The sequence below is a fragment of the Mus musculus genome, chromosome 10 (assembly GCF_000001635.26).
Source record: "Mus musculus strain C57BL/6J chromosome 10, GRCm38.p6 C57BL/6J".
Lineage (NCBI taxonomy): Eukaryota > Metazoa > Chordata > Mammalia > Rodentia > Muridae > Mus > Mus musculus.
The window spans coordinates 43,217,210-43,231,891 of NC_000076.6; the positions used below are offsets into that span (position 1 = coordinate 43,217,210).

At 41.6% G+C, this 14,682-nt stretch overlaps 1 protein-coding gene across 6 annotated transcripts in view; it reads left to right on the forward strand.

The window, feature by feature from the left end:
* Positions 1–1,038: 1,038 nt before the first annotated feature.
* Positions 1,039–14,682, forward strand: part of Pdss2 (prenyl (solanesyl) diphosphate synthase, subunit 2) — a 246,635-nt gene continuing 232,991 nt past the window's right edge. For 4 of the 6 annotated variants that reach the window (XR_871439.3, XM_006512852.4, XM_006512854.4 and 1 more), the window contains exon 1: positions 1,039–4,851. Coding sequence is in view for 5 of the 6 variants with exons in the window: in XM_006512852.4 (XP_006512915.1) it covers positions 4,553–4,851 (299 nt within the window). In the remaining variant the exon portion in view is untranslated. The remainder of the gene's footprint in view (positions 4,852–14,682) is intronic. The other 2 variants (NM_001168289.1, NM_027772.2) reach the window with 1 other exon arrangement.

Sequence of the window (14,682 nt, forward strand, 5' to 3'; positions counted from 1 at the left end):
TTACAAAACATTGGCTCCTTAATTCTATCCTTTCAGCTTTGTTCAATGGGATTATTTTTACCATCGAGGCAATTTGGTTACCCCGCTAGTAGAGGCCCGTTTCCTGTCTTACGTCTTCCCAAACCATCTTTTGCTGTGGCCGTTTCTGTGGCTACCTACTTCTTAGAACCATGACTCAACAGCACCTCTCTTCATCGTATACATTTGCAGCTATTTGGGACATGCAGATGCCTCATTTTCTGTCCCCCCACCACAACCCCCTGATCCCTGAGGTGGGGGATACTCCTCCGCCTAGCGCATTTTTATACGCTGGAGGTGTGAGGAGCCAAAGCCCCGAGATGGAAACCTGGAGCAGCCAGAGCTACAAGCTGCTTATTAATATGTGCTCTCTTCTCACCTCGGGTGGCAATCCTGAAGTCTATTCTACGTGGCCCGAGGCCTCACCGCCTGTGGTGGTGACTAATTCAAGAACACTCTCATACTGCCTTTCCTTGTCTCACTTTCCCTAGTCATCCTGAGATCACCGTCCAAAATCAACGGCCCAAAGAGTAGGCCCTTGTCTCAGGTTCAGTTTTCAAGGGACTGAGCCAGGATAAAAGACCACTGAGCAGAATTTACACAGGGAAGCAGGATAAACACTCAATTCTTTTACTCATTGCCGAAGTTGCATCTAGTTATAAAGGCGTGAGCTCATGTGTAGTCAATGAATTTCAATCAGTTATAGGTCTTACTACTTTTTGATGGTCACATTGTTCCCTCATCAACCCTTATGTTGGTGTCTTTGGATCTTTGTCCTGTCTCACTAGTCTTTTAGACTTAAATGGCTTCCTTGATTTCTGAGACAAGACATCCATTACATACATTGGTATGTGTGTGTGTGTGTGTGTGTGTGTGTGTGTGTGTGTGTGTGTGTGCGCGTGCGCGCGACTATTCTCCAAAGCACCTTCCTAGTTTTTATAGAAAGCAGTGTATCAAAAGTACAACACAATGCTAAAGATTATTATACTATACAACTGGTACACAAAGCAAAATCTTTTGTTTTTTTTTTCAATAAATACATTTTTTTTGTTTTTTTTTTTTGTTTTGTTTTGTTTTTTGAGACAGGGTTTCTCTGTGTAGCCCTGGGTGTCCTGGAACTCACTCTGTAGACCAGGCTGGCCTTGAACTCAGAAATCCACCTGCCTCTGCCTCCAGAGAGCTGGGATTAAAGGCGTGCGCCACCACGCCCGGTTAATAAATACATTTTATTACTACATAAGAAACATTTTTGAAAAAAGTCATGAACTTATTATTTCTAACTCAACTTGAGTATTATATGGATTTTACTTACTCTGAAAGATCCACATACCTAACAACTCTCTGCATATAACATGTAGGATTAGAAAGTAATAGCATCTACATTTCTATGAGCCATAAGAATGAAGTTAAAGATCTTTTTGTAGCTCTGTTCTTCCAGGGAACATATTCTACGGACGGCGTATGATGAAAATATCATTTTTTAAAAGTCATTAGTTATTTGCTTGGTATGGTTATGACATGGCAACTTAATATGTAGTTACATCATTTGCTTCTGTGAATTTTCAAATTCTAGGAATTAGATTTTTCTTCTGTATTTAAAATTATTTAGAATACATAACATGTATACATGATTTGAAAACCAAATCTACATAGCCAAGGATTATAGAATAGTTACCAGTCTCCTTGCTGATCTCTGTTCCTTCCTGTTCAGAATACATGCCAAAATACATTCACAGTCTTATCTATTTCACAAAAAAATGTGTTATACTACTCTGTACTTTGCATTTTTAATTTGATGTATATCCTGAAAGATACAGGGGTGATCCTCTTTCGTCCAGTTGTGCTCGAGTGCCCACTTTGAGGTCTGGATTATTTTCTATTAAAATCAATACAGCAATGAACAACCTTTTGCTTTAGTTACTTTGCCTTTTGGAATAGGTTCCTAGAGTTGATATTTCTGGGTCATAATGCAAATGTGTATACAATACTGTGATTATCTAACTGCTGTGTGCTACTTTGCATTCTTAGTGGTATTAGATGTCCTTACTCCTCACAGCCTGTCACTTGAAATTCAGACATCTCTTTAGCTATAAAGATTGAAGGATATATATATATATATATATATATATATATATATATATAAATCAGGAGGACTAAAGAACAAATATCATTTTAATTTTCCAAAACTGATTACCACTAGATACAATGCAACCTTTTAACTGTTAAGTATAAAGGAAAGTGCTGGTTATTTAAAGTAAATGGGAGCAGAAGTCCCATGAATAATCAAAAACGTGGCTAACAGACCAAGACCAGAGAATAATGCACTTGGCTTTTGTGAAGAAATTAAAGTACATACTGTGAATTTTCATTAAAGCAAATGTGTGAAAAGTTACTCTTAAGGTACCATGATCTTGAAGAAGCAGCCTCAGATGCTCGATATATTACACTCAGTCTCTCTCTTTCTCTGGATTTTTCTGACTTCCTTCTCCTTGGACAACCCAGCTTAGGTCTTAGAACTCTTTAGAATGATAAAATATTTCACCTTTTACATTTATTTTTACATAGTAGTATACTTGGATTTTATTGCTAGGAATCTTACATAGGAACTCCCTTATGGGGAGACTGTTTTTAAATATAATTCACCTTTAATTAATATGCTGTTTTATCTATGGAGCCCTCACTCTGGAGCCCTGGCTAGCCTAGAACTGGCTATGTAGACCAGGCTGCTCTTGAACCTAGAGATCCTTCTGCCTCTGCCTCCTGAGTGCTTGTAAGCACCACCATTCCTGGCTCAAAAACAGAATCTTTAAATCACAGGAGACTTGGCACTCAAAGGGAGTTTGCCGCTAAACCTTCTGTGGCTAAAAGCATCTTGTGTGAACAATTTCTCTTTGTTTTTCTAGTTCATTTACATAATGTGAGCTTAAAAAATACCAACTATGAATTTTGAAAGCTCACATGAATTTTAAAAACCATTCCTGAGTGTAAAATGTAGGTAACAAGTCGTTTATTATTTTTATATTACTGATCTTAATGTTACTTTTTTCTTCCCAAGGGATTGAATTTAAGGTTTTGTAATTTTTAATTTTTTTATGATTAACAAGGACTTCAACACTTGTTTTGTCTAATTAGAAAGGGCAAGATGCTAGACGTGCTTGAATAGGTGGCACCCGAAGAGCAGAGTGGCCCTCTGGCCCTCGTCTGTAATCCCAGGACTTGAGAGGTGGATGGGGTCAAGAAGTTACAGGTCAGTTTGCTACACAGTAAGAAGTCTCAGGCCACTGTGGCCTAGGGGAAAAAAAAAACGTTCCATCCAACACTGAAAGCGTCGTCACACTGACAATTTTACTTTAGCAATGAGAAAGAATTTTTGGTAACATATTACTTAATGTTGTGGTTAAGAGTATGTATTCAAATAACCAAATTGTTAGGTCGGGTATGTGGTTCCGAAGTAGAGCACTAGCCTAGCATTACTGCATGAGGCCTGGCCTCTATCCCTAGTACCCAAAGGAGAGGAGAAAAAAAGATACCAGATCCTCTAGGTTCACATTTTGCTTAATGTGACCATAACAACTTACAATTTGGCTGTGCCTCATTCCGTTCCCCCCCATCCCCCCTAAAATCCGGGGAATAGTATTATCTTTAAAACTCAACAAAAGATTAAGTGAGCTAATATGTGAAATGCACTCATGCCAGTGAATTTTCAGTCCCGGAGCAAGCGACGTTTCATTCCATTCTCACAGCATCCTTATTTTCTGGATTTTTCACAGAAATCCTGGCACTTCGGCCAGGAAGCTGAGGGAAGCAGGGCTCAGCCTCACCGATCCACTTGCGTTCCAGCTCTGGGGGGGCCGCGGAGGAGACGTCGTCGCCCAGCTAGCGGGGCCGCCCTCCCGGGTCCGCGGCCCCCACCAAGGGCCTAAGGCGCCCAGGAGCAAAAGGCTTCCGGACGAGCCTGCGCCACGGGCCTACGATCTCGCCGCGGACCCACGATACAGACATTTATTTACATAAGCTTCACTCTGCGTTGGGCCGGGAGAAACGCTGCAGAGACCCCGAGAGCGCCTAGATCCAGGGCTAGCGGGGTGCCAAAGGGCGGACACCGACGTCCTGGGGCACAGGCTCCCTTCCATCTCTCGCCTTCCGGTCATCACTGAGGGTCCGCCCCTTAGTGGGGAGGTCCCAGCTGTGCCGTAAAGTAAAGAGCACTCTTTGCCGCTCATCAGCCCGCCCCTATCTTTACGGCAGGCCGCATTTCATGCCTCCAACATGGCGCCCCCCATGTAGGCACTGGCTGTGGTTACCAGCGCAGGTATCCAGTGCAGTTCTGAGCAGCCGCTGGGGTTACGCCAGTCTGCGCTGCAGAAGCAGCAAACGTTATTCCTGGTTACGGCTCCAGAAAGCCATACTTCTCTGAGGGTTTGGAATCGCCGTCTCCTGTTAGATTCTGAAAGTTTCTCCTCAGCCCTTGTTTGCTTCCCGTGTCATTTCTGGCCACCTTCCTCAGGTCCCCGACCCTCTCAGACTCAAAACTATGAGCCTCCGGCAGCTGCTGTTGCGCTTGTCCGGTTACCTCGGGGCTTCAGGTCCCCCCAGTCGCCACTGGTGGTACTTCAGATCCCTCGACAGCATCTCCTCGGCGGGCTCCTGGCGCGGGCGCTCCTCCAGGTCACCGGCCCATTGGAACCAGGTGGTGTCCGAGGCGGAGAAGATCGTGGGCTACCCCGCATCCTTCATGAGCCTGCGCTGCCTGCTGAGCGACGAGCTCAGCAATATCGCCATGCAGGTGCGGAAGCTGGTGGGGACGGGACACCCTCTGCTTACCACTGCCAGGTGAGCGACCCATGGTAACTCTGGGTCTGGCCAGTTCCTTGATTCTAACTTTCTTTTGAACTTTTAAGGTATTCTTTGGTGTCCCTTTAACATTCTTCTACTTGGCCCAGGATAAATGGTTTTCGTAAAAGAAAAACTTGAACGTGTTTTACAGTTTCTCTTCACTTTTAGAGATGCAGATGCTTCATGGCTTGTCAAGGTATCAGAGATGTATACTTATTTAGTCACAGTCAAGAAGTGGTATTTTAAAAATGGAATAGAGCCGGGCAATGGTGGTGCATGCCTTTAATCCCAGAGCTTGGGAGGCAAAGGCAGTGCGATCTCTGAGTTCAAGGCCAGCCTGGTCTACAGAGCAAGTTAAGCTGTTTACCTACAGAAAGATTAAGACAAGAGAGACAGGCAGAATAGACAGCTCCGGGCAGTGGTGGCGCACGCCTTTAATCCCAGCACTTGGGAGGCAGAGGCAGGCGGATTTCTGAGTTCGAGGACAGCCAGGGCTACACAGAGAAACCCTGTTTCAAAAAACAAACAAACAAAAAAACCCCCAAATATCCAGGTATTGGACTATCTAGATTGAAGTCAGTTTCCTCTGACGCTTTTACCACTTAATGCCAGACTAGTGTTAAACTTGTCACTAGGGTTTAAAAAAAAATTTATCACTTAAAAAACAACTCATACCTCATGTTTCGTAGTTTATTTCAAGCACACAGAAAAGTTATGAGAATAAAACTAGTACAAAGAGGATTAGGGGAGATGTCTTTGCCAAAGTACTTGTTGAACAAGTCCTACAACCTGGTTTGGATCGCCAGCAACAAAAGTGGAGGTTTTTCATACCAGTACTGAGGATGTGAAAACTGGAGATCTCTGCAGTGTGATGGACATTTCGTCTAGCTAAACCAGCAAATTCAGTGCTAAACAAGAAACTCCTTCTCAAACTCAAAAGTGAAAAAGCAAACAAGAGCTGGACAAAAAGATGGCAGGTGGGCTTATGAATGTTCAAAACCACTAGCCATAGGAGAATTGCAGATTTACATTACTATGAGATCTGTCACAAAGTTAAGAGGAATGAAATACAGATTTACAGAAGGACATCCTGGTGAAGAAACAGAAAAACTAAATTTGGCATGTATGTAAATCAGTATGGCCAATCTGGAAAATGGAAATTTCTTATAAGATTAAATTAAATAAGATTAAATTATACATCTTACCATCATACTCATAAACATTTATCCTAAAGAAATAATTAAAAAAAAAACACCTTGTCTATATCAGAATCTATACAGGGGTGTTTATAGTGTTGAAAGTTGGCTGTAAATTTGCCAAAGTCTTGACAGCAAAATGTTGATAATTAAGAGAATGATACTCAGCGTGGGTATTTGGGATAGCCCCAACCTGACCAACTCAAACGTCATTTATTGGTCAATGGTTGATCAAACTGTGATATATCCATAACCATAAAGCTCTATTTGGTGGAGCTGAAGAGATGTCTCAGTCATTAAATTGCCTACTGTGCAAGCTTGAGGGCCTGAGTTTAGATTCCAAGTACTGACAAAAAAGCTGGTTGCCAAGAAAGTGTGTGCAAGTGGGTTTTGTAGCCCAAGTATTAGGGTGCAATGTGGAAACAGGCTGTGCCTTTGAGCCCATTGGCCAGCCAGCCTACATAATTAATGAGTTCAATGAGAGACCTTGTCTCAAAATATAAGATGGAGCAAGATAAAGAAAATACTCTTGCCTCACATGTATACACACTTGTTAAAACCTGCATGTGTTCTCTCAAATACAAATGCAATTTGATTTTTTTTTTAAAAAAATTGATATCACTGTGTACACCTGAATGAGTCCTAAAGGGGTTATGCAAAGTGAAGAGTTTTTATCCTCCCCAAAATTAGGAGTTAACATGTGACTCGGCCATTCTTCCTCTAAGTATATTTCTAAAAGACTTGAAAACAGAGTCTCAGATAGTTATATATTTATGTTTCTAGTATTGTTTCCAATAGGCAGAAGGTAGAAGCTGATCATGTGTTCATTGGTGGGTAAATCTATTAATGAAATGTAGTATATGCATACATTGGAATGTATGTATTCAAATAACCAAATTGTTAGGTTGGGTATGTGGTTCCGAAGTAGAGCAAGGTGCATAGATCAGTTAAGGATGAATTTCTGCTCCTTGTTTGAGCAGGTGAAAGGCACCTGTCTTTTTTATGAGTCAGCTTGATTAATAACCAAATTGTAATAAATCTTCATTCATGCCATATGAAAGGATGGCGTGATGAATTTTAAGAACTCTGTTGCCAACAAGACTCATTGGCTATGTATAGTTGAAGTTCTAGCTAGAGACATTTTTATGTTTCAGCCAGTTTCAGGTTTGTTCCCATATAGAGGGATCAGCAAATTATGTTACCTGTCCTATTTGGTCTTCTTGACTTTTTTCCTTCCTGACTGCAGCCAAGGTCTTCAGGGGGGTCTCCCTCTATCAAGTCTGATCCTTATTACTTTGGAAGGAGTCTAAAACCTTTTTTTTTTTTTCTTGTTAACACAAATACAGAGCCCTTCTCCCAAAATACCTTTTCTTTGTTCCAGCAACCTGAAGTATAAAATCTAAAGTATAGACTGATTCAATTTTGCAGGCTCTTTTTTATTTAGATCTGCTCTACTTTGACCTCTGTCATAGAGTATTTAATACAATTATAATCACTGAAATTATAACTACCTTCATGTTGACAATTAAAACAATTTAAAATAATTAAGATAATTATTTTTATTTATTAAGATACCTCCATATACAGTTGTTTCAATTGTGGTAAGCTAGCCTCTGGGCAAGAAATGTACTATCTATAGACAAAATGCTGTTTGCAGGATAATTTACTGCTAAGCATTGCCAAGATAGGGTAAGCTAGTCCTTCATAATTCCTGATTCATCTGGGGTCTGTCAGATGTTCTGGGCCAGAAGGCTGAAGATAGATACTCCAGTGTTATAAGGAACATTAGGGACTGTCCAGACAGTAAGCTATCTCTGTCATTTCTATGATTTTTAGAAGCTTCATCCCTATGCTTCCTGCATACCTAAATAATATTTATTCCTTTTCAAAGCTCAGATGGTGTTGAAGACTAGATAGTTATAGTCTCACAACTAAACTTATGTTGTTTAGCATCAAGGAAGGTATTCTAGATTTTAAAAAGTTGGGTTTCAGATATAATACAAGTAAAAATCAAAGATAAGTGAGGTGCAGAATTGTAAACTCATTAATTAGTATAGATGATAAAATACTTTATCTAAATGGCCAAATAAAATGGACTGGACATTATAAATGTATATCATACCTTACAATTTTCATAATTGTTGTAATTGTATTTAATTTATATCTGAGAGAAAAGGAGCTAAAAAGGGGAATTTTTGAGGTTTGGTCTTTTGCAGTGTCTTGTAATGCTAAAGTGCAGGCCCCCAAGACCTGGTTGTCCCAGAGATCAAGAGAGTCGGCATGTAGACACAGTGATTTGTGTGACCTTGCCCTCAAGTTATTTCTGATTGGTGAATAAAGATTCTGACAGTAAATAGCTGGACAGAAGAGACATAGGCAGGTTTTAGGGTTCCTGGGCCTGGGGGGCTGGGAGGCTGGGGGAAAACCATGAGGGAGACAAGAAGGTGAGAAGGCAGAGAAAGTTTCCATGGGATAGGAGTCAAGAAAACATGGCCCTGAAGGCTGGCCAATTGTAGTTAAGAGCAGCCCAGATGAAAGAAACATGTAAGTAATAAGTTGGGGTTATCAATAGGAAATAGATTTTAATAGCATAGAATGTAAATATCTGCCCAGCTCTAGTGCTGATCAAGGCTTATTGTAAATATGAAGTTGTGTGTGCCTTTTATCTGGAACTAAATGGTCAAAGGCCGGGTAGAAACCCTGATTGGGATTAAAAATTTCTACAACAATACATCACTTCAAATCAAGGCATAGTGGGGATAAGAGAAGACTAGGAGGGAAAGGAAGAGAAGGGGGAGAGGAAAGGCTTGGGAGATAACTGACTGTCTCTAACTTCAGTTCTGAAAGCACACAGCATGTGACTTCAGGCAGCTCATTTCATCAGTGAAGTAAGGAGTTTCTCAAGGTGATTTCCAAAGGTATGGCCAGTTCTAAACTGTCTGGAAAGTACTGCTGGACCTGGATTTGGCTTGTGAGAAAGCCCTTCTCAGTGAAAAAACATTGAATACAGTGATGCAGTGAAAATACGGTTCTTTCTCCACAATTCAGACTCATAACTTCATCTTAGTGGCTGGAGCTTTTCAGCTTTTATTCATCCCTGTGAATGTGAATATTCACCAAGTCGCAAAACTATTAGTGTTTCAGTACTGAATCTGTTTAGCTCTTGCCCAAATGTAGAGTTAAAAGCAGTTTTCTAAAATCCTAAAAGAGTTATATTCTGAAAGATACTTGTTTTAGGGGTGTGGTGGTTTGAATAAAAATGGCCCCTGTAGGCTCAGATAATTTGAATACTTAGTCATCAGGGAGCGGCACTATTTGATTAGAAGGATGGGAGGTGTGGCCTTGTGGGAGGAAGTGGGCTTGGAAGGTTCAAAGCCCATGCCAGGCCCAGTCTCTCTGTCTCTGTCTCTGTCTCTCTCCCTCTCTTCCTGCAGATTAGGATGTAGCTCTGAGCTTCTGCTCCAGTGTCATGAGTGCTGCCATGCTCCCCACAGTGGTGAAAGTAGACTAAACCTCTGAAACTGTAGCAAGCCGCCAATTAGATGTTTTCTTTTATAAGAATTGCCTTGGTCATGGTGTCTCTTTACGGTGGTAAATCAGTGACTAGGACAAGGGGCTTTGGATGAGGGCCTGGCCTGTGGCCCTGTCCAAGCTGGACAGTGGTCTGTGGGAGTGCCCAGGTGAATTGTTAGTGTGGGAGACATTAAATGTAGTCACAGTGAATTGGTCTCTCTCTTTCTGCCAGCACAGCTGTGCCCTGTGGTTTCGTTGCTGCCTGTCTAATTCAATTCAGTACCCACTTGTGCATAATACATATTTTATTCATTTATATTTCTATGTCAATCATTCACATTTATTTTTAGCTTTTTAAGTTTACTTAGTATACTATTGTGCTAGTTAGTTTTTATTGTCAAGTTGGCACAAGCTGGAATCCCTGGGACAGAGGGAACTGCAATTGAAGAATTGCCTCGATCACATTGGCCTGTGGTCATACACTGATGGATGATTCATGTGGAGGGGCCAGCATCCTGGACAACTCAGCACCATCCAGGCACCTGACCTGGGCTGTACAAACACGTTAGCAGAGCCTGGTATGCCTTTAATCCCAACACGCAGGAGGCAGAGGTAGGCAGATCTCTGTGGATCAAAACCATTCTGGTCTACATAGTGAGTTCCAGGGCAGCCAGGGCTACATAGTGAGACTCTGACTCAAAAAATAAGCAAACAAGAAGAAAAGCAAGCAAGCAGGTAAGCTAGCTAGAAGAGAACCAGCCTGTAAGCAAGCCAGTAAATAGCATTCCTTCGTCTCTGTTTCAACTTCCCTTTAGCAATTAACCTGGAAGTATAAAAGGAAGTAAACCTGATTATTCCTAAGTTATTTTTGGTCATGGTCTTTATCATAGTGAAAGAAAATCACACTAGAGCAACTGTCTGCTCTAGACAGATACGAGAGCTTGAATGCTTCTGAGACCTCACAGACGGTACTCGGTCATCTAAAAGATGGCACAGATGCCTCTTGCTGTGGGACTGTTCAGAGTGTCAGTGCAGCTGACTTCTTTGAGTGTGGCCTTATTTTCTTTCATTTTTCTCGACAGATTGGGTTTTTAGGATTAAACATTTATTTTTAGGATTAAAATTTGTTTAAATACTTTGTGGTTTTGCTTTTGCCTCCAAATGCTCTCTAATTTAGATTCAGATAGATGGGGTTCATTAGTAGTCAATTATAGGAGATAAAGTATGGCTTTAGTCTCTTCTCTTAGGGACCATTGATTGCTTAGAAGAGACCATGCATTCCACTCTAGTTATTTGGCTATCTAGAGAAACTGTTAGGTTTTGTTGTTTGTTTGCTTTTAATATGGTGGAATTCATTAGAGTTCTTTCAATTTGTTATTAGAAATTTAACTTTAGTCGTCCATGTTTATGAAAGACCCTTTCTAGTTTCAGTTCTGTAATTACTGACTACAAACCTGTATTTCTTACAAAGAACTTTTTCTTGGATGACTAGGAGAAAATTATAAATTTTAATTCATTCCACAAATATTTGAGGTATTCTGGGCATGGGGTGTAAAGCATGAATAAGACACAGTTGTTGCCGTCCAGGAATCCATGAGAGACAGTGCAGTAAGCAAGCACTCTGGACTCAGACTGGCTTCACATTCTGCTCTTACAGACCACTGTGGTCTTAGGCAGCTTACTTCTGCCCCCAGTGCCCTAGCCTCCTCCTCCATAAGTAAGGATGAGCGGTAAGTAAGTCAGTGTTTGATGAGGTTGAAGGAGTTACTATAGATCACACACAGATCTCCAAACGGTAGCTTGCCATTACTAAGAGAAATCTGTTCTATCAAGAACATAAGCCCAGCTTCAGAGTGCCCACAGGGAAAAGTCGCACAGGTGACCTAGCATGCCGGACAGACAGACAAAGAGAAAACAGTGTCTTTCTAGGGACATTCTAAGGTAAAGTGGCCTCTAGGTTGACCTGTGTTGGATGAGAAGGAAACGGCTGGAGCAGGTTAATAGAGACACGAGAACTGTCTGGCAACGTCTAGGAAAATCTGCAGTGGGACAGAGCAAAAATGGAATGGGGTGAACAGAAAAGGCGAGAGTGTGTGCTGCGGCCATGATGGAGAAAGTGATGACAAACGTGCTCCTCTACTGTCACTAACCAGAAACTAGGCAGAGCGTAGACAACAGCTGCATTGTTTTTAATGAAATCTCAAATGTTCAATTTTACCAAAAAAAAAAAAAGACCCGGGAGCCAGAGGCTGGAGTGAAAGCCTGCTGTCTCAGAGAGGCAGGGAAAGCACCCAGCTGACCTGCCTTCTCAGCTGGTGGTCTCCAGAGGAAGCACTCTTTCTCCACGACCATTTGAAAACCCCTCCAACGGAATGTCCCTTCCTACTTCCTGTGCATCTCTAACCTTCTGCCTTCCTCTTACTCTGTTTTTTTCCTACGTTCACTCCCTGTCAACGGTTGCTTGCTCTACCTCTTCACCTATGGTTGACTGTTTTTAATCCTGTTTCAAATAAACAGAAGGTTCTTGGATTAAAGGTGTATACTAGAGCCAAGCCACACCACAACTAGAAACAGGTTTTTCCAGTAAACAAGACAAGCTTGGGGTTCATAGTATGATCAAATATCCGGCAACACTGTGTTTCATTCCTTATTGCTAAAGACTCCTGTTTGTAGCTTCTCCGAGGTTTCTATTGCTGTTATAAACACCATGGCCAAAAGCAACATGGGGAGGGAAGGGTTTATTTTATCTTATAGGTTACAGTTTTCTCAACAAAGGGAAGTCAGGGCAGGACCTCAAGGCAGGACCTAAATCACAAGTCATGAGGAGTCCTTCTTACTGGCTTGCTCCTTACAGCTTGCTCAGCCAGATTGCTTGCTTATATTTTTCTTTTTTTAAGTTTTTAGAGATAAGGCATCACTGTGTGGCCAGTTTTGAAATCATAGAAATCTGCCTGAAAGGTGTGTGCAACCACACCTGGCTCAGCATGCTTGCTTATACTATTTAGGACCACCTGCCCAGGTGTCATACTGTCCACAGTCACCTGGGCTCTTCAACTTATTATTGATCAAGGAAGTGCTCCACAGACTTGCCACAGGAATGTGATGGAAGACTTTTCTCAGTTGAGGCACTTCTCAGATTGACAGAAAACCATTCTTGTTTTGTGCTTGTGCTCTGAGATGTAAAGCAGTTTGTTTGCCATAGATGAAGATCGACACTGTCTCTAGTTTTTGGCTACTTTTCGTGAAGCATCTGTGAACCAAATAAAGTTGATTTAAGAGATAAAGGAAAAGTTGGGGCAGATTTTGAGGTGATATTTTAATATTGCCTAAGAAGATCTAATCTTGTCCCACTGCCAGTAAGAGATGTATGACCAGATGAGCCTTTTAAAAGCTGGCTTTGGCAGATGTGGAGATCATGAATTGTAGGAAAGATAAGCTGGGTGCAGGGAGACCTGGAGGAAGACTGCTATAGTTCATTAATTTCTTCCTTAGCTGCTAGCTAAATCTGTCCCCTAATGGCCAGGTTCTGTGCTTATCACAGAGAACATAAAACCACCAGGCATTGTTAGTTACTTTGGCCTACTCCTCAACAAGATTTCTAGTTAAATAAGGGACATATAAAGCTATCAGCACAACATGATACTACATGTTTGTTATGATTTTAATTTAAAAAAGAAGAGTGGTTCTGGGGTCGGGGTATGGAATTGAGAAGTCACAGTTACTCCTGAGTATTGACACTGAGATGCTCATGGGGACATAAGGATGGGGGTGGGGTATGAATGTAGACAGCAGTTGTGAAGTGGGCTGAGAGAACTGGGCTGTAGAGAACCAGTCTGAAGGAAGCTGAGCACCTGGATCTTGCTGCAGCAGGCTGTTTGCATGGGGAATGTTTGGAGAGCACAGAAACAAGGCCGTATAGCTAGGCAAGGGTCTGAGGCATGAAGAGATGTCTACAATGCAACTAGAAGTGGATCATGCACTGCTAAGGACAGAGCTAGAGTTGGAAGTACTCAGCCCAAGTAAGATTGAAAGCCAGAGGGTTTCTGGTCCCTCGAGGATAGTATTTAGAGTTTTATCAGCATAGTTTACAAGCAGTGAAACAGATTTGGGATTACTTGAGCATGGAGGAGCCAATCAGGCCTTATAGCCTCTCACAGGGATGGAGATGTGGCAGAGAGGCCAGGCAGTGGTAATACAGTCTCTACTGGACTGCACTGTGTCAAGCTTTGACTCTGTCTGGATTTAATCTTTGGATGAGTCCGTTAGCTTTGGAGTCCCATGGTAGGCAGTCTGGCCTTTCTTGTATCATAAACTTAAACCTTGTGTGCCAGCAGTGTGTACCACGATGAGCCCTGCATAAATCTTAGCCACCCTTTGGTCAGTTGGGTGATAAGTAGATATATAGATAAATAGATATATTTCATAGAGTAGCTTACATAGTAGATTGCTTGTCTGTCTAGCATGAACAAAGCCCTGGTGTTCATTCCAGTTCATACCAGTACCACATGCAACTGGATGTGATGGTGGCACTTCGTGGTAATCCCAGCACTCAGGAGGTGGAGGCGGGAGGATCACAAGTTCAAGATTATCCTCAGCTGTATAGGAAATCCCAGACTAGCGTGTGCCATGTTAGACCTGTATCAAAGCGAGCAGGCCAGCGGACAAACAAAAAGCATCTTAACAGCTCATCAGTTGCCGAAAACACTTATCTGTGCATATGGTTCAAAGAAAAGTTCAAACCGTGTTCTTCTAAAGGTAACCTGAAGAGAGGTTTCAAAATGGGCCCTGTGTGTTAACCCTCAGAGCCTGCATACTTAATGCAGGGTCTAGAAGTAAAACTGTCCTTTCTGCTGTGTGACTAGATTTGCTGCGACTCACCTGTTGTTTGTTAGTTTGTTTTGTTTTGCTTTGTTTATAGATGTTCTATTTCTTTTTTTATTTTTATATACTGAAACTTCATTTTAACAAATAGTTAAAAACAGTTTTGAAAATTACTACTCTTCCAGATTCTCCTTGGAATGTTATTTCATTGGGTTCAATGTTTTTGTTTTTGTTTTTTAAAGCAAAATGAATTGGTTTTATTTCCAGCATTGTGAGCAGAGAGATAGAGCTAATGAAT